Raw genomic sequence first — 22,502 nt, 5'->3', positions numbered from 1 at the left:
CCACAGTGAAACTTCACATACTGGAACCTGGATTGACTGTCTTGGTAGATATTTTCTGCCAGCATCAACCAGCTCATTTTAGTTCAGTCTGTGTAACAAGCTTCACCCCTGACCTTTGACCTCTGTGTCCCTGAGATGTAAGTTCCTACCTACACCTTTAACCCCAGTACTAAAGAGGCCGAGGATCTCTGTCTACAAACTGAGTTCCAGGACACCCAGGCTGTTACACAGAGAAACTCAGTAATAATAACTGTCCGGTGAGACATGGATGATGATGTCCCTCTCTGATCTGAGGGTCCTGTAACAGGGTCATGGAGACTGCAGATAAAGACTCTCAGTCCTAAACTGTGGATAGAGATCTAATTGAAGAATACAGTTACCGTGCCATTAAGCGGCCATCATTCTTGGTCTACGGGTGTATTTAAAGGCCAGATTTTGTTACAGAAGAAAGTAAGGTTAGCTTTGTTTTCCTTTTTGAGAGTCTGAGGTTCAGACTTAGCTGTTTTTTAAAATTGCATTCTGTGAGTGGGTCAGAGCAGATGGAGGACGCAAAGCAACCGTGACTTTCAGGATTTGCCCTGAAAGCACCCTTCGGTGTGTTGAGCTTCCTCCCGGTTTTATACTACACTGACTCCTAAACATCCCCAAGTGAAGAGATGGCCTTCCGGTCCTCGGAGATAAATTGTGCTGTGGCTCTATAGCTAGACCCATCTAGTTGGTCAGGCCGCAAACCAGCTGTGAAGGAAAGAGGAACTCTTTCCTGGAGAAGTGAGACCCTGGCTGCCTATAGAAGTCTGTCAGGACGGGAAATAGCAGGTGCAAATATGTCAGCCACAGGTTTTGCTTCCTCCCACTCCATGTGGAGAATGGCAGGGCTGGAAAGGGAATGAGGAGAAAGAGGTCTGAGTCCTTGCAGTGTGTGGATTCGCACATACAGGTCGTCACCATCCCACACCATGTGTTCAGCATGAAGAGGAAGAAGAACCCTTCTTTCCTCTTGTTGTATGGGGTGAAAGGAACTCTTTAATGGAATGGCAGCATGGGTGACTCTTGATGCTTTTTGGTTGGTTGGTTGGTTCTGGTTTTTCAGGACAGGGTTTTTCTGTGTAACAGCCCTGGCTGTCCTGGAACTCACTTTGTAGACCAGGCTGGTCTCAAACTCACAGAGATCCACCCGCCTCTGCCTCCCAAGGGCTGGGATTAAAGGCAGGTGCCACCACCCTGTCAACTCTTGATTTTTGACCTTGTCGTGAGGGCTGGGGCAGGAATGTAGCTGAGTAATGTCCTCCTAGAATATCTGCTTCACTCTGAGAGTTAGGTACAGTGTATCAGGTGGCAGGAGCTGAGGGGGTAGGCGTGAGCTACTATCTGGGGTGGCTAACAGTTGGACAGTGCTTCATTTCTGCAGTTGCTGGAGGTTCTTTATACACGCCGGCCTTTGTCTTTTGTTTTTGAAACATGTCTCCCTAGCTTGGAACTCACTACATAGACCAAGCTGGCCTTGAACTCACGGAGATCCACCTTCCCCTGCCTCCTGAGTGTAGGGAATAAGGTATGCATCCCCAGGCCCACTTCCCCGCTCCTGTCTCTCATTTCTAAACAGATGGAATCCTGGCTAGCCTGCTGCTCCTAGTGTAGCTCAGCCTGGACTCTGGTGGTGCTCTTGCCTTTGTCTTCCGAGTGTTGGGTTACAGGTCTGTCCCCTGTACTTCAGCCGTTTACTTCTCAGAGCTGGAACTAGAAGCCCCACATCACTGTTAAATTTGGTTATCGCTAGTATGTGAGCATGCTGCGAACTTTAACGACTTACCAGCTGTCTTAGTTAGCTTTCTACAGCTATGATAAAGCACCTTGGCCCAAAACTGCTTGCAGAGGAAAGGGGTTTATTTCACAATACCCTACAGACTTACCTACAGGCCTCTGGGGGTGGCATTTTCTCAACTGAGGTTCCTCTTCCCAGATAACTTGAGCTTGTGTCAAGTAGACAAAAAAAAAAAAAAAAAACAGTTGGTGATTCTAATAGTTCTCCAGCCTCCTGCTGGAGCGCTCCCCTTCACCAGTTGAGTGCTGCTGGGCAGCCCGCCTCTGCTGGGTTTTCTTGTTGTTTAAACTTCGCTGTACCATATGATTAGCGTCATTTTCTCTGCATACCACAGCATCCCTGCTGTTGCTAACAAAGCAGTGATGTGAGGGTAAGAGTCACGAAGGATTTTGTCCCCAGGTCCCCGCAAGTGTGTACCTACCCATGTCCTGACACCAGGCCCAGAGCCCATTTGCTAGACTGAAAACCCTCATGTTTAAAGCTACGCTAAGCGGAACAGCATTCTTAAAGACAGAAAAAATATGTTAGGAGCCTAAGCTCCTGGCAGATGTTTCTGAAGAAACAGTGTCTGTTCTGTGTGTCCTGCTGTGTTTTTTGATGTAGTGAGTTGGTTCCCTCAGTGTCAGTCAGTGGAAACAAGAGAGGTGGGACCCTTGCTCCTTCCGCTGGATGAGACAGTTAGCTCTCTGGCCTGATGTAGTTCTGTTCCCAGAGTTCCGTTAGCTCTAAAATTCTGGATCTCCGAGGCTGTCTTGTCTTCCACATTCTTCTGAGACGCAGTCTTTTATAGAAGACTACAACTCCCAGAATGCTCTCTTTGGATTGGCATTCATTTCCTGCAATGCTATAACAGCCAGGTGCTCACATTTCCCGTCAATTGGCAGAAAATAACCTTGAGGAACCTTGACGGAGTGTATCGGAGTTCAGAAAACTTAGGGATGGGTAAGCCTGCTTTCAATGTTTAGGCCACTTGCTGTAGAAATTTAAATTTTTATTTTTTAAACTTTAAGATTTTAATAAAAATGAAATCAAAAAAAATTCATAGAAAAGCTTATCTAGTTTGTTCTTTTTAAAAGATTGAAAGCTACATATAGACCAGATCCTTATACTTTTTGTTTTGTTTCTATTTTCCTAATGAAGTTAAATTTATATACAGTGAAACACAAAGTTCTTGAATCTGTAGTTTGATGGATTTCAACACATCTAGGCTCCTTAACTGGATATTTGGGTTATAGAATGGTTTGATTGTTTCACCCACTGCCCCACATGTCAGTGAAAGCAAGGAGAGTGGCCAGGGCTGGCTGGCAGCAGTTTCCAAGCAGGGACTCTGAGATAGTGGAAGAGCAGAGAGTGCCAGCCAGCCCATCCACGGTAGTCCAGGTTCACTGCCAGGCGGAAGCACTGATTGTTTAGTGCCCACCTGCTGTCACTTGTCCAAATTGGCATCCTTTAAGGACAGTGAGCTGGGAGAGTGGAGCCAGGGCTCAGTAGTGACATGCTGCTTTTCAGAGTCTCTTCTACGCTGCACTCGTGTAGTGGGTCAGGAATCTTGGTACTCAGAGTGTCCTGATTTATGGACAAGATGGTATGTCCTTCATTTCCAGTGATGTATTTCCTACTGGTCATCAGAGAATCTTGTGGTCCTGTGTTTCCTTTCACTGGCCAAGTGTCACAGACCAACTCATGAACCTTGCATGCCACAGAATTGGTGGTACCTGGGTTTGCAGTTCTTCTTCCAGAAGGACCTACTGAGCTTCTGTTTATAAACTGGCTGCCATAGCCCGAGGAGAATTTTGCCATGTCACATTGATCGCAGGCACTACTTAATGGGCTTTAGCCAGAACTTGGGCAAGGCAGCAAGCTGTAGCACTCAGCAGTCGTTCTTGCCTTCTTTTCAGGTAGATGCTGAACCCATGCCAAGGTGCCCGTGTGCTGAGCAGACACCTCTCTGGTGCTTCTAGACAGCCTGAGGCCGTTACCATCTTGGCCCTTGTGACCTACACCTCTTTACACTGCCCTCCTACCCGTCCATCTCCTTCCCTATCTCGGGACACTTCCACTTTCTTTACTGTGTGGTATCCAGTGCTTTCCACCTCTAGCTCTGGTAATTCTATTCTACCAGCCCTGGATTTGCAGTTTGCTGTTTTACCTCATCCCTCTCTTAATCATTGCCTTATCCAGGCCCCCAAAGTTCCTATTGGACAAGAACCTGGCCATGCTGATACCCCTTAGCACAGAAGGAACAAACCATAATGTCATTGAAAAGGGCATACTGCAACCTGCACACCCATAGATCCAGTGCCAAGCAGTGTGCCCCCTGGTAGCCTTGCTCTCTGCCACTACCTAGTCTATAAGTCTCTCCATCTAGTTTTTCCTTTTCCTTTATGTAGTACAGGTGTTTTGCCTTCATGTATTTGCATGCAACACATGTTGTGTGCAGAGCCCAGAAAAGAGATCAGATCCTGTGGGGCTGGAATTAGTCAGTTCTGAACCACCATGTAGATGCTGGAATCAGACCTAGGTCCTGTGGGAGAGCAGTCAGAATAGACTTAACTACTGAGCCTTCTCTCTAGCCTCTCCACGCAGTGTCGGGAGAGGGTACACAGACACTTGGAACCCACCCTACTTCTACATGAAAACCTAGCTCGGAGGGCTTAGCTGGACCTGGCCAAGCTTTGCAGAAGCACATTCCCTACCCTGGGTTAACGTGTGCTTTACCATGCCCACCTCGCTCTCACAGGGATTTGATGTCAAAGTCTGCTGTTTGGTTCCCCTGCCCTTTGTTGAGCTAGTAACTATCCATGGGATAGTTCCTGCAGCACTAGTTGCTTTCTGGAACCTGTTTCCAGGATGACTGAATAGCATGAACCCTTTTCTGAGGTGTAGCTGAGGGCTATACAGATTGGTCCAGAATAGCCAGGGGCTTTTCATTCCCTGCCCAGAAGAGGAAAGGATGAAGGGGGAGGCAAGTCAGGAGAGCACATTAGTACGGATAGGTGGGGCAGCTAAAGCTACCAGCCCTAAAATCTTGGTGACTTTAGGACACCACACCCTGCAATGCCATGACTAACTAGTAGACCAGACAGCCAGGACAAGACTGTGTGACTCATATCGCAAGTTGTTTACATTTGAACAAATCTTTAGAGAGCAAGTTGTTTTTCTCTTCAAAATCAGTATTTTGAAGGTGGTGGTGGTGCGTGCCTTAATCCCAGCACTTGGGAGGCAGAGACAGGTGGACACAATGGATCTATGTCCCAGCATGACAGCAGTTGTCCTGGACAGCTGTTAGGTCATTCAGGTCTCCACTGAGCCATCTCTCCAGCTCCTAACTTAAACTTTAAACTTTTTTGGTTTTGCAAGACAGAGTTTCTCTGTGTAACAGCCCTGACTCCCTTTGTGGGCCAGGCAGAACTAGGACTAGAACTAACAGAGATCTGCCTGCCTCTGCCTCCCAAATGCTGGGATTAAAGGCGTGCAACACCAGTGCCTGGCACTTAAACTTCTTAATAACCCCTTTAAGAAGGTAGAAGGAAACCAGTGCAACTAATTTTAATAATTATTTTATTTGATGTCATTTCATTAAGTGACCAATAGTTTTAAAGTTCTGGATACTGAAAGTTGCTTTTCTGGACTGAGTTCCAGGAAGCCTGTGCCTGTCTGAGCCAGCCCCATCTCTAGTGCTGCAGAGTTGGCTACCTCAGGTCTGCTAGCAGATACTTAAGAGGCGTCTTCTTTCCTTGTCGTCTTGTCAGTTGGCCCTGTGTCTTCCGCCATGGAGGAACACTGAATTGCTTTCCCTCTGCGTAATGGGAGCTCTGGACATTATCACAAGATTGCAACCAGGTAAAACCTGCTCTTGAGTCTGCTTCTTTCAACCAGGCTTACCTGTGTTGTAGAGTTGGTAATTAGTTGCTTCTATGATTGAATAATGTTCATTGTCTGGACATGCTGTGTGACATCTTATTCAGCAGGCATTGGATGTGAGTTCTGCTTTTGGCGATGGTGAATAATGCTGCTGCAAGTAGTTAGATCTGCCTTTAGTGGATACTTGATTTCTGAAGGGTCTGTGCCTTCGGGTATAGCAACATGTTGCTAGGTTCTGCTCCATTATCACCTTTAAAAAAAAAATAGTTTTTGTCTTGTTTTAATCTACGTCATTGTGTGCCCTAGTTTCGACTTTGTTTGTTTGGGCTAGTACTCTGCCCACATCTGTGCTGGGAAACACCAGCATGTCTTCCCAGGAAGGAGCTCTGCTCCATTTGCCTGTGCGTCCTTACCTTCACTTTTACATGCTTTTGGCTGCTGCTTGGGTATATTAGTAATTTTCCATTGCTGTGATAAACACCATGACTGCAGCACCTTATAGAAGAAAGGGTTTATTTGGGCTTATGGTTCCACAGGGATAGCAGTCCTTCATGGCAGGGGGTGGCAGGCATGGTGGCCAGAGCAGGAAGCTCAGAGCTCACATCCTCAACCATAAGCACAAAGAAGTGGCCACACCTCCTAAACCCCCCAACAACAGCACCACCTACTGGGCACCAAGAGCTCATATGCCCAATACTGTGAAGAACATTTCCTAAGTAGGCTGAGTTGGAGGGCACCTCATCTTTCCGCGTCCTCGGTCAAATGTCCATATTTGGTCTTCTAGCTTTATGGGGAGTGGTGTTGCAGGAGCAGCAGCCTTGCTCGGGATTTTAAGGGTATAGTAGCCAGGCTTGCTAGCTCATCCCTGTGATCCAGGTACTCTAGAAGCTGAACAGGAAGACCTCATGGTCAGCCTGAGTCACAGCCTAAGAGAGACCTGTCCCACAGGGGCTGAGGAGGTGGCTCAGTGATTAGAAGTGCTTACTGCTCTTCCAGAGGACCTGCATTCAGATCCAGCACCCACTTGGGGGAGTTGGTTCTCTCCTTCCACTTGGGACTTCTAGGGATCCAACCCAGATTGTCCTACTTGGCAGCGAGCACTCTCGCCTTTTAAAATCATTTCAGTTCGTGATGATGCTGACTTAGTGTATGCATCCCAGCAAGATCCTTAGACAGATTGGAGGGCAGAATCAGCAGGACCAGGATCAGTCTACCCTGCCTTGGTTTCTTCTCTGTCTTTCTCTGTCCTCCCTCCTGCTCTGTGTCTCTCACCTGACATTGAGGTCCAGTTTCCTTGGAAGCAGTGTGAAGCCAGACTTTCAGGGAGGCTGAGCTTGTTTCTGCTGGAGGAACTTGTCACCCAGTAATGACTGAGACAGAAGAACTCCAGGAGAGAGGAGCTGAGTGACTCCTAACAGGGGTGTAGGTGGACTTTTCTTTACTACCCACCAGTTCCTAAATAATCATCATGGAGACTCAATATTAATTATAAATGCTCAGCTGATAGCTCAGGATCATTACAAAGTAGCGCTTACAACTTAAATTAATCCATTTATATTAATCTACATTCTGCCACATGGTATTACCTCTCTTTCATCTTGCACCTCCTGTTTCTTCTCTCTGTGTCTTGCTGGCATCTCCATCCTTCTTCTAGTGTCCTTAGTCTGATTTTCCTACCTAACCTTGTCCTGTCCAGCTATTGGCCAGCCAGCTTCTTCAGTAAACCAATCACAGCGAAATTTACAGTATACAGAAGGATTATTCCACAGCAGAGAGTTCTAAAATAAAGGCAATGCCAGACAAAGGTGGGGGGTAGCATAGGACACTGGGGACAGGAATGGGCATGGTGGATTCTGGGAAGGAACATTAATGGAGTATGTGAGTAGAGTCAGGTATGGATCATGGACATTAGTGCAGGGCTTGATTCTAGCTTCTCCTGAGAAGCTACTTGACCCCCTCCCTGAGGAAGCCAAGGTGTTTCCATGGGTTACCCACATAGCCTGGCCCTGTCCTGAGAATGCCCCATCAGGAGACTGAACTGTGTGTTGTTGCCAGCCTCCCACCCTAGGGGGCAGACATAGATCATCCCTATGCTGCCTGCAGGATCCTAATGGGAAACAACGGGGAAGAGGATGGAGAAAAGACTGCTGACTGTCTTCTGACTGGCACAAGGGCCCATGGGACATATGTACTCGTAGGACGTACATGCTCACCGTGCATGAGACACAGGAATGCTTATAGGCAAGAAAATGACAGGACTCGCTTTCTAGTGTGCTTTCTAGTAGGTGTGAGAGAAGAACTATAAGGGGGAACTGGTGTTCCCACAGAGACACTCTGAGGCATAGGGGTGGGCTTCAAGCCAGCTACATACCTAGCTCTGCTTCTCCATACACAGTCCCCTATGGTTGAATGCTGTCAGGCTCATCTGACTTCTACAAAGGCCCCCTCAGAGCAAGGCACCTGTGTTGTCCCCCCAAAGGGCTTAGGTGTTATGCTGTAGATCATGACATTGAGTTGGGTGGCAGACTTTTCTGTCTGGCTCAGCATGACTGAGTTGTCTGCCCTGTGTTGGAACAGCTTGAGACCATGAGCCTCACTGGAGTGTGTTTCAGCTAATAACCCTGCCCTTGTGGTGGAGGCTTCAGCTGAGGTGTGAGGCTAACTCAGCACCCTAAGCACAGTGGAGCAGATGGGAGCTTGGTCTGCTTGAGCTCCTGTGAAGAAGTTCAGAATTTGACCTGCTGCACTCACATAGACACACAGATATGTATGTGAATAAAAATCATTAAAATTTTGTCTGACACTTATATATCTTATTTTATGTGAAAAGGTTTACCTGCATGTATGTGTGTAGACCAGGAGTGTTCTTGGTGCAAGAGGTCAGAAGGGCATCAGATCTCTCAGAACTGGAATCATGGGTGGCCATGTGATGCTAGGACTTGAGCTCTGGTCCTTCCCCAGAGCAGTGAGTGCTCTTAATAGCTAGGCCATTTCTCCAGCGCTGTGAAGATGTTTTTAAGGACTGTCCAGGTGGCTCAGTTGGTAACGGCACTTGCTGCCAAGTCCAATGAGCTGAACCTGGAGCCCAGATGGTGGGGGACAACTGCCTCCTATAAGTTGTATCTTCTACCTTTAAAGGTCTTCCCCTTCCTGGATGTTCTTCCCAACCCTTCCAATCCAGGGCGACATGACTGGCTGTCCTGGCCAGCCCTGCACGGCTGTCTTGGAGCACACTGTGAATGGTTGGTTTCTGGAAGTGGGAATATGTCACTTGGTAGATGAAGACTCCCACATGCCAGACGGAGCTTGTCCATCTCAAGTGCTCCTTGTCCTTCCAACTCCAGATTCAGTACTCAAATTGAAGTCATACAAAGGTGCCAGGGGTGTCCTGGCCACACGTGGGAACCAGCCTGGTGCTCCTTATCCTACAGCCTCCTACGGAGTTGGGGTGAGAGCAGTGTTGATCTTAGGGTCACGTGACTTAACCACAGAAAGCACTTGCTGAGCAGCCATCAGCCCCTGTCCTCACTGCCCTACTGTACCTCATCCCTGTTTCCAGCTCCTCAGAGGTCCAGCCAGTATGCCACCGTCACACTCAGGAGACAGATGAGCCCTGTGGATGTGAAGAAGGCGTAGCTGAATAAAAGGGAGAGTAAAATTTCTTGGAAGCTCTCGGCCTCCTGTTGCAGCCTCGCCTCCCTCTCCGGCCCTGTTGCTTTTTATTCTGATTCTGTAGCCCATCTACCACGATCCAATCCCAGGACTCCAGGGGCCGGAAAGGGGGCTCTGGCTTTTCTTTGTTCATTGCCCTCACTACCCAGACTCTGGCACTGCAGAGGTTCCAAAGAGGATCTCACCACAAGGCATTTGAGGGTTGTGTGGCTGTTCTGGCAAAAGTGCATTCCAGCAGCGTGTGGGTCTCCGTCCAAAGCCTGGCAAACCACTTGCGGAAGCTAGTCATTTACTGTTCATCCTTTCATTTTCAGAGCCTCCCAAGATGAACCCAGTCGTGGAACCGCTGTCCTGGATGCTGGGTACCTGGCTGTCAGACCCACCAGGAGTTGGTACCTTTCCGACTCTGCAGCCCTTCCAGTACCTGGAGGAGGTGCACATCTCCCATGTGGGCCAGCCTATGCTCAACTTCTCGTAAGTCCCCACCTAGTTTATGGCCTGCCTGTCAGGTAACTCCAGACAGATCAAAGACATGCCAGGCAGGAAGATGCAAAGCAGCTGTAGATTTGCTTCAGAAAAGCTCTCCCTTTCCCAGAACCAGGCAGCTGAGGCATAGGGTTGTAAAAATGATACTTGCTTGCTTCTCAGTATTCTTTAAGATGTTAGGCAGATGACAAGTTTACAAGTTTGTTAATCCAAGCAGAAAATGTATTGGTATGTGTTTAATTAACTCTCTAGTGTTGGCCTAACCTGTATGGAAACCAGTCATCTAGTGTTGTTGAATAAGAGGATGTGGCTTTCTTTTACTCTTGCCCTGTGCTAGGTGAGGTGGTCAAGACGGTTTATGGTTCTCAATAGGAAATAGTATTGCTTTTAAGGGTAGCTGAAAATGTAATTACAAAAGTAATAGATGTGTTTAGCAAGTTTAAATAGGGTAGGGACCTATCTCAGTGGTGGAGTGGTTTTGACGTATGTACAAGCCCTGGAGTTATTCCCCAGCACCTCACATAAAAAAGTAAGTGCATAAAATGAAAAAGCAAAATTCTGATTCTGCTTCAGTCTCCACTATACAGTTCTGTGTTAAGACTCTAATTGGGGACTGGCAAGATGGGTCAGAGGATGATGGCACTTGAGCCCCGCCTGACAACCTGAGTTCAATCCACTTCAGCGGATCAGTTCCTAGCACCCACATGACAGCTAACAGCCATCTATTTCAGGGGATCTGATACTCCTTTCTGGCCTCATGGGCACCGCATGTATGGTACACAGGCATCTATGTAGGCAGACACCCATACACATAAAATACAAAATAAACTTTGGGCTGTAGATGGCTCACCAGTTAAGAGTCCTTTTCCAAAAGGATTCAAGTTCAGTTCTTAGAACTCACATCAAGCAGAGCCGGGCATTGGTGGCACATGCCTTTAATCCCAGCACTCAGGAGGCAGAGGCAGGCGGATCTCTGTGAGTTCCAGGCCAGCCTGGTCTCCAGAACGAGTGCCAGGATAGGCTCCAAAGCTACACAGAGAAACCCTGTCTCGAAAAACCAAAAAAAAAAAAAAAAAAGAAGAAGAAAAAGAAAAACAAAGAACTCATATCAAGTAGCTTAAAACTGAACTACCTGTAACCCAGCCTCAGGGAATCTCCAACCTCTGCTATCCACAGGTACCTGCACACACATCACACACACACACACACACACACACACACACACACACACACACACACACACACACACACGAGGAAAAAATTAAATAATCTTTAAAAAATAAATAAATCTCAAAATAGTCTAGAACAGCCAACTCTGCTAATGCCTGTAATTACAGGACTTGGGAGACAGAGGCAGGAGGATCACAAATTTAAGAGCTGCACAGCAAGATTGTCTCAAAAGCTAAAACATAGAGATGGGCACAGGGCTGGAGGGCAGCTCAGCTGTCAGAGCTCCTGCTTTTCTAGAGGACCTAGTTCCTGGGTCTGATTCCCAGCACCCACAAGGTGGCTATCAACCATCCTTAACTACAATTCCAGGGGCTCCAGTGCCCTCTCTGGCCTTTCAAGGCACCAAGCATGTATGTTGTATGCAGACATACATGCAGGTAAGACACCCATAAACATAAAATAAAAATAATAAAATTGTAAAAGAGAGTCGAGGATATAGCTCAGTGGTAGAAGACTTGCCCAGCATGTGTGAGGCCCTGGGTTCAGTTCCAGCACTGGAAAAAAAAAACAGGCAAATAAATGACCCAGATAGTGTAAGTCAGGCTCACTCCTTACTTTTCCACTGCCTCCCTCCCTCCTTCAGTCCCCTTTTCCTTCTTTCTCTCTCCTCTCCCTCTGTCCCCTAATAGGCCTTGTGCGTGAGCAGGCTCTTTACACTGTGCCACATTTGCAGCCCAGCCCAGAGGCAGTCTTTACCTTTCATGCCAGGGTATGGCAGTGTAGACATGCCGGCCTCTTGGTTTTGCCTCCTAAATGCTGGGATTATTCAAGGTCAGCCTAGTCTACATAGTAAGTTCCAGGCTAGCCAGAGATATACAATGAGACCCTGTCTCAAAAAAAAAAGAAAAGAAAAGAAAATTCCAGAGAGAAAAGTTTGGTAAGGTAGGGTTCTACTGTAATTATCTACAGTTGTGCCTAGAACTAAAAACTGAAATATACAAACTGAAAAGGCCTGACATTCCATATTATTAAGAACAAGTTTCTAGGTCTGATACAGACATACTTTTCTGTCCCATCAGTCAGTCTGTCCAGCCAGCCGGGTCCCCAAATAACCACACAGAGATTTAAATTAAATGCTCAGCTGATAGCTTAGGCTTGTTACTAACTAGTTCTTACAGCCTAACCCATGTTTCATGTGCCTCATGCTTGTTACCTCATTTTCTAACACATCCTGCTGCTTCTGCCTCTGGCTCACTCCGACCTCTTCTTCCCAGCCTCCTCTTAAATTTGGCTCTTCCATCGAACCTCTTCCAGCCCCCCCCCCCACACACACACCCACCCACCCTGGAAGAAAGAACAGGAAATGGAAGGGTGATGACAGGCTGGTAGATAGAGTTGAGGATCAGAGTCTGGAGGAATACTTCTGACCAGGTTAGACCATGTCCCTCAGACCCATAGCTAGTGTTTTTCCACAATATTTTTTTCATTGCTGCATAACTTTTTCTTGGGGAAACATAAACTGTTTACCCCAGATAGGGCATCAACAACAAAGGATTCTACCAACGTCTAACTTGGTGAATCAATGAGTTTGTTGGGCGTATTTACAGTGCATGGGTGAGAGGTTACTCATAGGAGCATAGGTGACCCCCAAACAGCTACATTACCACAGAGTACACCCCATCATGAGAAGCTGCATCCTAGAGTTCCCTTTAGTCTGCTTCCACTGCTATATATTCTAGCATCTCCCCGGTCTCTTGCAGCTGCTGGGTGGACAGCAGGGAGTAATGTATGGAATCCCAGGTAAAGGCCCTGTGCTAAAGAGCATTGACAACTCTCCTGCCACAGACCTAGCCATCACCATATTGTTCTGTGTATTTTGTTGCTGTGGCTTCTGGTACAAGGAAATCTCCGCTCCAAGATGACAATAGGATGACCATGTAATGCCTGAGAGAAAAGCAGCACGCACATCAGATCCCTATCCTCTGGCTCTTAACATTTCTCACTCCCTCTTTTGCAACATTCCTTTAGTCTTGGAACGGTGATGTGTGTATGAGGAGGCTTTTTTTCCTCCTTTTTAAGCATTTGGCCACTATGTCACTTAGGCAGTATTCTCTGCAGTTTAACCAACTATGAATCTTTGCACCTTACCACCACCCACTGTAAGAATTCTCTCCACAACCAAGGCCAGTAGTCTTTTAAGTCACCCAGATTCAGTAAAATTTCTTCTACCTTATAGCCCCCAGGATCCCTGCTGAATCACTTTTTGGTTTTTCGAGACAGGGTTTCTCTGTGGCTTTGGAGCCTATCCTGGAACTCACTCTTGTAGACCAGGCTGGTCTCAAACTAACAGAGATCCGCCTGCCTCTGCCTCCTGAGTGTTGGGATTAAAGGCATGCGCCACCAACACCCGACATGAATCACCTTCTTTTTAAATAGAGAAAATAGTCCCTTCCTGCTCAGTGAACTTGGCACCATACACCTCCCCTCTCTGCCTTTCCCCAGTAGCTCCTGACCCTCCTCTTTCAGACCCTGATTCCTGGGACCTCAGCTGTGGATAACCAAGTGTCCCTGATGGCATTTATGAGCTGGCCCACTAGGAACTGAGCCTTCCTGCTGTCTCAGGTTACCCAGTCTTTGTTCCCAGAAGGAATTATTCACTTATTCTCCTTCCACAGCACTCAGACTCTGCCCCGTGTCCCACAGGCTGAGCCAAGGCTGGCTGTGAGTTCTTTTAAAAACTCCCTTATTTATTACTGTACATACAGTGTTCTGCCTGCATGCATGCCTGTGTGCCAGAAGAGGGCACCAGATCCCATTACAGATGGTTGTGAGCCACTGTGTGGTTGCTGGGAATTGAACTCACGACCTCTGGAAAGAGCAACCAGTGTTCTTAATCTCTAAGCCATCTCTCCAACCCCCTTTCACATCCTTCTTACAAGTCCCTCCCAAATCAAGCTGTTCCGAGGCAGGGTATTCCCCTGACTCTTGGTGTTCTGTACACCTGGCCTGACTGCTGAATCAGACTCTCCCTTCCACATATCAGAAGTTGGACCTGAGCGGTAACTGCTGCCATTTTTACCTTATCTTTTCCTTATTCACCATCTGACTCTTCCATGGGATTCAAGGTTTTAATTGCAGGAGGGACTCTGTAACACGGGTCTGATTTGTGATTTTTCTTTCATTCCCCTCCCAGCTGCAAGAAATGGTGAGCCAGCAAGTCTTTTAACTCATCCTTTTTTATCTAGTTTACCTGCTAAATCAGAAACTACCATGGAGAGTAACTACATGGCCCTTCCCGTTTAATTCTGACTTTATATAAGCATGGTCTTGCTGGACAGCCATCTTGGTTTTGGTTGCATGTTTTATCACGTATACCGTAAGTCACACAACTGCTGTCACAGCTTGCTGGAGTCTTGTCCCATGTGTGCTACTCTCTCTAGTCTATTCTCTAGTCCTTAGCTGTGTTCAGGTTAGACCCCACTAATCCAGGCAGCATGCCTCTCGGTGAACATGGAGCAGGGAAGTCATCCTGAGGAATGCCTCCAGCACCACCATGGGCACTCCACCCGCAAATGTCTCATTGTTAGTTATGTGTCTTCCTCCCCAGAGCAAGGTCCATTTGACTGCCGCTGTAACAGACAGACGCATATCCTGTACCACATGGGGAAGAAGCCCCCGATAGCCTGTCCTAGAATAGTTTGGTCTTAGTAGTATTTGCTACACAAACAAAGTTATGCCATTGCTATTCCCAGATTCATCACAACACCAGTTTGTTGCATGAACTTTTCCCAAGAAGACATGAACAAATGTTTCTTCACCAACTAGAGACCAAAGTTGGTTGTCAAAACCAATGAGGCTATTGAGGTTCCTTACAGAATTATAGGTGACCCTTTAGTACATGTGTCTCTGCAGAGTCTTGTCGTCATAGATGATGACCTCATGGGGCCCTCTTTTAGTTACTCAATGTGCTCCATTAATCCCCAAAGTCACTTACAACTCAGAGGAGAGATGAAGAATATGATGGCCAGAATCCCCCGGGAAGGTCCTATAACTCCCCTTCTGCTGGGAGTATTAAAAACTATTATTAGCTGGGGGTGGTGACACATGCCTTTAATCCCAGTACTTGGGAGACAGAGGCAGGCTGTGAGTTACAGGCCAGCCAGGGCTATACAGTGAGATGCTGTCTAAAGAAACAAAAAGCCCCTTCACTGTTTTCATAGGCCTGGCTACCACTGTGTTTTGCTTATTCCATTACCATGACTATGAGGCTGAGGTGATCTCCAAAGTGGCATGGAATGGTCATGTCATGGCCAAAGGAGAAACCTTGCTACAGCACATTTTGAGGTCCTGTGTCTGCTTCATGTCTCTGTCTTCCCTTCCAGGTTCAATTCCTTCCATCCAGACACACACAAGCCAATGCACAGAGAGTGTGGCTTCATCCGCCTCAAGCCTGACACTAACAAGGTGGCCTTTATCAGTGCCCAGAACACAGGTATGGTGCCCCTACCCAGGGCCTGCTGGCAAGAGTATTGCAGCACTAGTAGTCTCAGGTGACTTTGAAATGTGTTCCTGCTCATGGTCATGTATTATAGGGACAGTGAAGATAGAGTTCTCCATAGACTTGAGCCTTCCTCCTAGCACAGTACATGCCCAAAGGATAGATCCTGGCAAGAACAGGCCAACCTGACACATGGTATTTGTCTAGAAGTCTGGCAAGCTGGTGTTTCAAAAAATCACTCAACAGCCCGTGTGACTTTGGCCATGTCCAGTCTCACTCCTATTCGGGATCAGCTAATGTGGAATAATGCTGGCTCTTATCAGGCACTGTCAGACATAGAAGTATGTAAAAGCCAGAGAGCTGTCATCTGTGCTTCCTCCTTCAGCATTGGGTGGTACTGTTGCTGAGGGTGGGACTTCTCCTAGCCCACTGAGAAGTTCAGGTAAGGTAAGAGAGCTAGTGTTCAGCCACCTCTGCAGAGGGTGACCCTCCAGTGGGCATTTAGCCTTATACTCCCCATTATGTAGAGGGGTGAGGCAGGGGGATCTTACCTCCATGAATTCCGGACCAGCCTAAGCAACATAATGAGACCCCCTCTCAAAAACAGGTATGGGGACTAGGGAGATAGCTTAGTAGGCAAAGTGCTTACTGTGTACGAATGAGAACTGAGTCTGGGATCCCCAATACCCCCCATAACAATGCTCCACTCCTGTAACCCCAGCCTCAGGAGTGCAGATCTCTAGGACTTTCTGGCTACCAGCCAGCCTAGCAAGAGGGTGAGCTCCAAGTTCAGTGAGAGACTGAATGTGTCTCCAAAAAGAGTAAGAAAGAAAGCCACAGAAGAGAACACTCAAAGTTGACCTCTGACCCCCACATGAGTATAAACACATACAGAGGGGGGCGGGCGTGAATTCCGGGTCATTTTCCTTGGTATCTGCAAGAGTAACTTTAGAGAAACACTGTACCTGGATAGTAGCAAAGTTGAGGTTTCTAAAGGTGGGCGTGGCTTGGAACTACACTAACTGCCCCTCCCTTGCAGGGATTGTGGAAGTGGAGGAGGGTGAAGTGAACGGGCAGGAGCTCTCTATCTCATCCCATTCCATCTCCAGGATCTCCTTTGCTAAGGAGCCCCATGTGGAGCAGGTGAGCCCAACCCCTCTCAGATGCTCCCAGAGCATTTGACTCGGCAGTGGTGCCACAGCATCTGACAGACTTATTTTCATCCCACACCCCCTCCCCGCCCTCCCCCCATGATGTGAATGACCCCTGCTGTCATACCTGGCCCTGCACCTTTCGGATTTGTTGTTTTCCATCACAAATATTCCTTTATGTTTGTGCTTTATACTTTTGTGAATATATCCGAATCTATTGGGCAGATCTCGCCTACGTTACTGAGCCAGGGGGTAGGTGCATTCTGAATGGGAGGTCCTGGTAAATTGTTCTGCAGTGAAACTAGCAGCAGTGCCTGACAGTCACTGGCTCCTGCTGAGCTCTTGCCACTCAGTTAACTTGTGAATGTATACTCCTTGTATATTCCATTTATGCTGGGTGTCCTTGTAGGTTGTGATTTTATTGTTGACTTATAGGAGGTTTTTTACTTGTTGTCTGTTTCCTGTGTGGCTAGTGTGGCCTAGTCCATGCCATCATTTATAATGCCATCTGCCCCAGGGTGTCCTTTATTACATCTGAACTCAGATTCCTGCTTTCTACTCCAAAATAATAATAGAAATACTACTTCATTTTCTTGAGCCTTTGTGACTTTGCTTTTTTCCATCAGTCCATGTTTGCCTTTCTGTGTGATTCAGTGTGTTCTGACTTTTGCCTGCTGAGTGACTTGTAGCCCGCGTGTGGCTTATAAAGTGCCGTGTGTCTCTTAGACCATGCTCATATGAACCTATGGTCTGTTTCTTCCCACGGGCTTATTTACTTGTTTGGTTTTGTGTGTGTGTGTGTTTTTATTCCCAATAAGGTTTCTCTGTGCAGCTCTGGCTGTCCTAGAACTCTCTCTGTAGACCAGGGTGGCCTCGAACTCACAGAGATCCACCTGCCTCTGCTTCCCAAGTGCTGGGATTAAAGGCGTGCACCACCAACGCCCAGCTAATTTCATTCTTGATTGCTGTCTTGACCCTATTTTCATTTGGTAGTGAGTTCAGCTTCATGAAGTTTGTGTACTTTCTGAACTTCTGTTATTGATACCCAGTTTTCATCCATGGTGATCAGATAGGATGCAGAATGCTGATTCAGTTATCCTGTATTTCTTAAAACTTCCCTGGACTGCTGAGAAGGAAATATATTCTTCAATGTTTGGGTGGAATAGCCTATAAATGTCTGTAAGGTCCATTTGATTTATGATGTTATTTATAAGCCCCAGTATTTCTGTTTAGTTTTTATCTGGATGACCTCTCTATTGGTGAGTGTAGGATTTTGAGATCAGTATCACTGTGTTAGGGGCAATATGTAATTTTAGTCATAGTAGTGTTTCTTTTATGAAGTTGGGTATCCTTGTGTTTGGTGCATAAATGAATAGAATTGTAACATCACCCTCTTGGTGGGTTTTCCTTTAATGAATATGTAGTGACCTTTCCTATCTCTGCTGATTAGTTTTGATTTGAAGTCTATTTTGTCAGATACTAAATAGATGCCTGCATGTGTCTTAGTTCTATTTGCTTGGAGTTCCTTTTTTCACCCCTTTACTTGAGATGATGTCTATCCTTGATGGTGAGGTATGATTATTGAAGGCAGCAAAAAGATAGGTCTTGTTCTCTAATGCAGTCTGTTAGTCTGTGTCTTTATTGCGGGATTGAGACCATTAATAGAGAGTTACTGGTGCTGGAGATGTGGCTGAGTGGTTAAAAGTGCTTGCCACTCTTGCTAGGACATGGGTTAGTCCCCAGAACCCCCATGGTGGCTCACAGCGATCTATAACCCCAGTTCCAGAGGATCTTGTCTGTGCCCCCTTCTGTCATTCAAGGACACCAGGCATGCGCATGGTACACAGACATACATTCAGGCAAAACTGATACATAGAAAGTAAAATACATAAATCTAAACAATTGAGTTTTTGAGCAATGTTTATTAATTCCTGGAATGTTTTTGTTGTTGTTTGGTTTTTTGTTTGTTTCAAGACTTCTTTTGTTTACCTGTTCTGGGATTGTTTATTACTTGTATCCTATTGGGTGTAGTTAACCTTATTTTTAGATTTAAGCTTTCCTCCTATTATCTTCTATAGAGCTGGATTGGTGGACAGAAATTTCTTAAATTTGTTTTTATCATGGGCTGTTTTCCTTCAAATATGATTGATAGTTTTGCTGGGTGTAGTAGAATGGGCTTCTATCTGTGGTCTCTCAGAATTTATAGAACACCCATCCAGGCCCTTCTGACATTCAGGGTCTCCATTGATAAGTTAATGGGTGTGCATTTATATGTGATTTGGTCTTTTTCCCTTCTAGGTTTTGTTTTTTTTTTCATATACAGTGTTCTGCCTGCATGTATATCTGCACACCAGAAGAGGGCACCAGATCTCATAATGGATGGTTGTGAGCCACCATGTGGTTGCTGGGAATTGAACTCAGGACCTCTGGAAGAGTAGCCAGTGCTCTCAACCTCTGAGCCATCGCTCCAGCCCAGTTTTGTTGTTGTTTTGTTTTTTTGAGACAAGGTTTCTCTGTGTAGCCCTGGCTGTCCTGGAACTTACTCTGTAGACCAGGCTGGCCTCAAACTCAGATATCACTTGCCTTTGCCTCTGAAGTGTTGGCATTAAAGGCGTGCACCTCCGCTGCTCAACTTCCCTTGCAGTTTTTAATATCCTTTTTTGTTGTTGTTGTTGTTCTATACATTTAGTGTTTGATTGTGTGTAGTGAGGAGTTTCTTTTTTGGTCCTGATTATTTGGTGTTCTGTATGCCTCTTGGTAGGCACCTCTATCTGTAGTTTTGGAAAATTTTCCTATATAATTTTGCTAAAAATATTTTCCTATGAATTTGATCTCGGTTTCTTCTTCTTTCTCTATACCTATTATTTATAGGTTTGGTCTTTTCATAGTGTCCCAGATTTTCTGACTGCTTCGTGCCTGGGTCTTTAGATCTAACATTTTCTTTGACTAAGCTATCCATTCCTTTTCCTTGTCTTCCAGATGTGAAACTCTGCCTTCTATTTGGTTTGATCTGTTGGTGAGGCTTTTATCTGAGCTTTTTCTTTGACTTCTAGAGTTTTAAATTCAGTTTGTCTTTTCTTTAGTAATTCTATTTCTTTGTTAAATTCTATTTTCATGTCATGAATTGTTTTCATTAATTCATTCCACTAGTTGCTTGTGTTACTCCAGTTTTCATTGAGGCATTTATTCATATCCTTTATTTGTATTTTATGTGCATTGGTGTTTTGCCTGCATGCACATATGTGTGAGGGGATCAGATCCTCTAGAACTGGAGTTACAGATGGGTGTGAGCTGCCATGTGGATGCTGGGTCCTCTGGAAGAGCAGTCGGTGCTCTTAACCACTAATCCATCTCTCCAGCCCAATTTCCTCATTTCGTCTGGCCTTTCTATCCGTTACTAAGAGCTGGGTACTAAGTCTGTGTGTCTGTCCTTTCTCTCCACCTCAGTGTCCTTTGAAAAGGACTTTGCAGGGTAAAGGACTTAGCTGTTTAAAATGGAACTGTAGGTTAAACACTTCAGGATTAAGGAAGCTGGCTGGTGGAAAGTGAAGCCCACTAGCTTAGCCTGCCCGTTGTGTTCTGGGGCTCTCCATTCCCATCTGTACAACAGTGTCCATCATGGAGCCCAGGCTGGCCATGCAACGGCCTGCCTCAGCCTGAGCGGCAAACATGCACACTGTGCTCAGCTTGTTAGCTTCAGGGTAACTCGGTCAGATATGTTGAAGCCCTTACTGCTCAGCCAGCAAGAACCAAGTACCAGACCCTAAGGTAAAAGGCTTTCCCTTTCTTTTTTTTTTTTTTTTTTTTTTTTTTTTTTTTTTTTGGTTTTTCGAGACAGGGTTTCTCTGTGGCTTTGGAGGCTGTCCTGGAACTAGCTCTTATAGACCAGGCTGGTCTCGAACTCACAGAGATCCTGCCTCTGCCTCTGCCTCCCGAGTGCTGGGATTAAAGGCGTGCACCACCAACGCCCGGCAAGGCTTTCCCTTTCTGAGTCATCAAATGGAATTCCCATCTCTCTGTCTTGCCTCAGTTGCCGTTGTATCTCTTTTGACCCAGGCTTTAGTCAATATATTTCCTTCTGTCCATTTTCCAATCCTACTTGCATGCTGAATTTCTCCAGGCTGGGCATCCTGCTGGGAGGCGGTCTCTTCCTAAAATTCTGTTTACATACTTTTGTTTGCCCTTTTCTCCTGTTTTCCCCCCTCCCTTAATTCTAACATAAGAAGCTAAAGAGATAAATTGAGGCTTTGCTTATGGTCCCCTTGCCACAGCAGTTTTTGAGAACTGGACTCACTGGTCTGTTTATGCTTGATCTTGCCCCCAGCTCTTGTGGGGAGCAGGTAGGAAGTCCAGTGGAAGTCAGGTTATTTTCTCAACTAGACAGGCTCCAAATCCATGAAAGACTTTTTGAGTCCTCCAGGGCCAACAGGTATTTTAAGTGGGATACCATCTCTGCCTCTTCGCTCCTTGTTTCCTTGGAGCATCCTGGTACCCTTAAATAACTGGTTTTTCATGACAGGGTCTCAAGCATCCAGGCTGGCCTTGAACTCATGACACTCCTACCTCTACCTCCCAGGTATTGGGATTACAGGTGTATACCACCACATCTAGGTTATTTAGTGATGGGGATCTCATTTGTGAAAGCAAGCACTCTGCCGGTTGAACTACATCATCAATCCCTAAATAGACTTTTGATTTGTTTTTCTGTTTTTAATTTGTGTGTGTGTTAGAGCAGTAAGTTTTCTTAACCACTGAGCCATCTCTTTGGCCCTTCTAACTAAACTTGGAATGACTGACATTTTTATCTTTCAGCAAAGGGGTTGGGAGTCCAAGTGATGGGTGTGGCCTCTGCCACCCTTGGTCCTGAAGCCCTGAAGTGAGAGGCCCCTAGAGGGTTGTTTAGACATTCATTTATCCTGTGGTCACACTGTCCACAAGCATTCCACGCCTGAGGACTGTCATTCAGGCCATGACTCAGGGTCTACTCATATTCCTGTGGGAAGAGCCGTTTGATATCAGACCAGTGGTCCCCAAGTGCTGGCCCAAGGCTTCCCAGAACACATTTGCTATGGTTTAAGGCTCAGATGGAAGTAGGAGATTATAGACAGCGTAATACCATCAAATATTAACAGAGACCAAATAACAGGTCACTTCTGGAAAGCTGAGCTCATACCAACCCTGTATCTACCTGTTGCTTGGGGAAGTGGCTGGTGTGACCCATTATGGTTCACGCCCAGAGACTTCATCCTGGTGGAGGTATTACCTGCTCACAGGCCGGTGACCAATGACAGACACAGATGGATGCTCCAGTGTTTGTTCGGTATTTTGTTTTGTTTTGTTTTGTTTTTTTCTAAACAAAACCTAGGCTAGCTTGGAACTCGTGTAGCCAGGCTGACCTAGAATTCGAAATAGTTCTCTTGTCCTAGCCTGCTGAGTGCTAGGATTATTGGCATGCGCCACCACGCCCAGCTTTTGCTGACTGCTTTGAAGGTATAAAACTTAAGTGCTTTGTTTTGTTCTCCTCTCAGATTACTCGAAAATTCAGACTGAATTCTGAAGGCAAACTTGAACAGACAGTTTCTATGGCAACCACTACACAGCCAATGACTCAGCATCTTCACATTACCTACAAGAAGGTGACCCCCTAACTTGGAGCAGCAACCAGAGCCTGGGGAGGAGCCTGGCTCCTGCATCTAGCCCCCAGTTTAGTAGACATCTCCGCAGACATGGTGTGGCCACAGGCTCTGCTGACACAGAACTGTTGTCCAGATGATCTTGTAATGGCATAGAAAACCAAATAAAAGGCCTTTATTTTTATGGCTGAGGATTTTGAATATTA

The 22,502-nt window shown here is 46.2% G+C and overlaps 1 protein-coding gene across 1 annotated transcript in view; it reads left to right on the top strand.

The window, feature by feature from the left end:
- The window catches only part of Thap4 (THAP domain containing 4), a 37,567-nt gene extending 15,065 nt beyond the window's left edge, over positions 1 to 22,502 (top strand). The window contains exons 3-6 of the mRNA XM_027397676.2: positions 9,673 to 9,832; positions 15,397 to 15,506; positions 16,552 to 16,655; positions 22,192 to 22,502. Of these exons, the coding sequence (XP_027253477.1) occupies positions 9,673 to 9,832; positions 15,397 to 15,506; positions 16,552 to 16,655; positions 22,192 to 22,311 (494 nt within the window). The 3' untranslated portion in view covers positions 22,312 to 22,502. The remainder of the gene's footprint in view (positions 1 to 9,672; positions 9,833 to 15,396; positions 15,507 to 16,551; positions 16,656 to 22,191) is intronic.

Source organism: Cricetulus griseus, chromosome 2 (genome assembly GCF_003668045.3).
Source record: "Cricetulus griseus strain 17A/GY chromosome 2, alternate assembly CriGri-PICRH-1.0, whole genome shotgun sequence".
Taxonomy (NCBI): Eukaryota; Metazoa; Chordata; class Mammalia; order Rodentia; family Cricetidae; genus Cricetulus; species Cricetulus griseus.
This window is presented reverse-complemented; position numbering and strand designations above follow the sequence as displayed.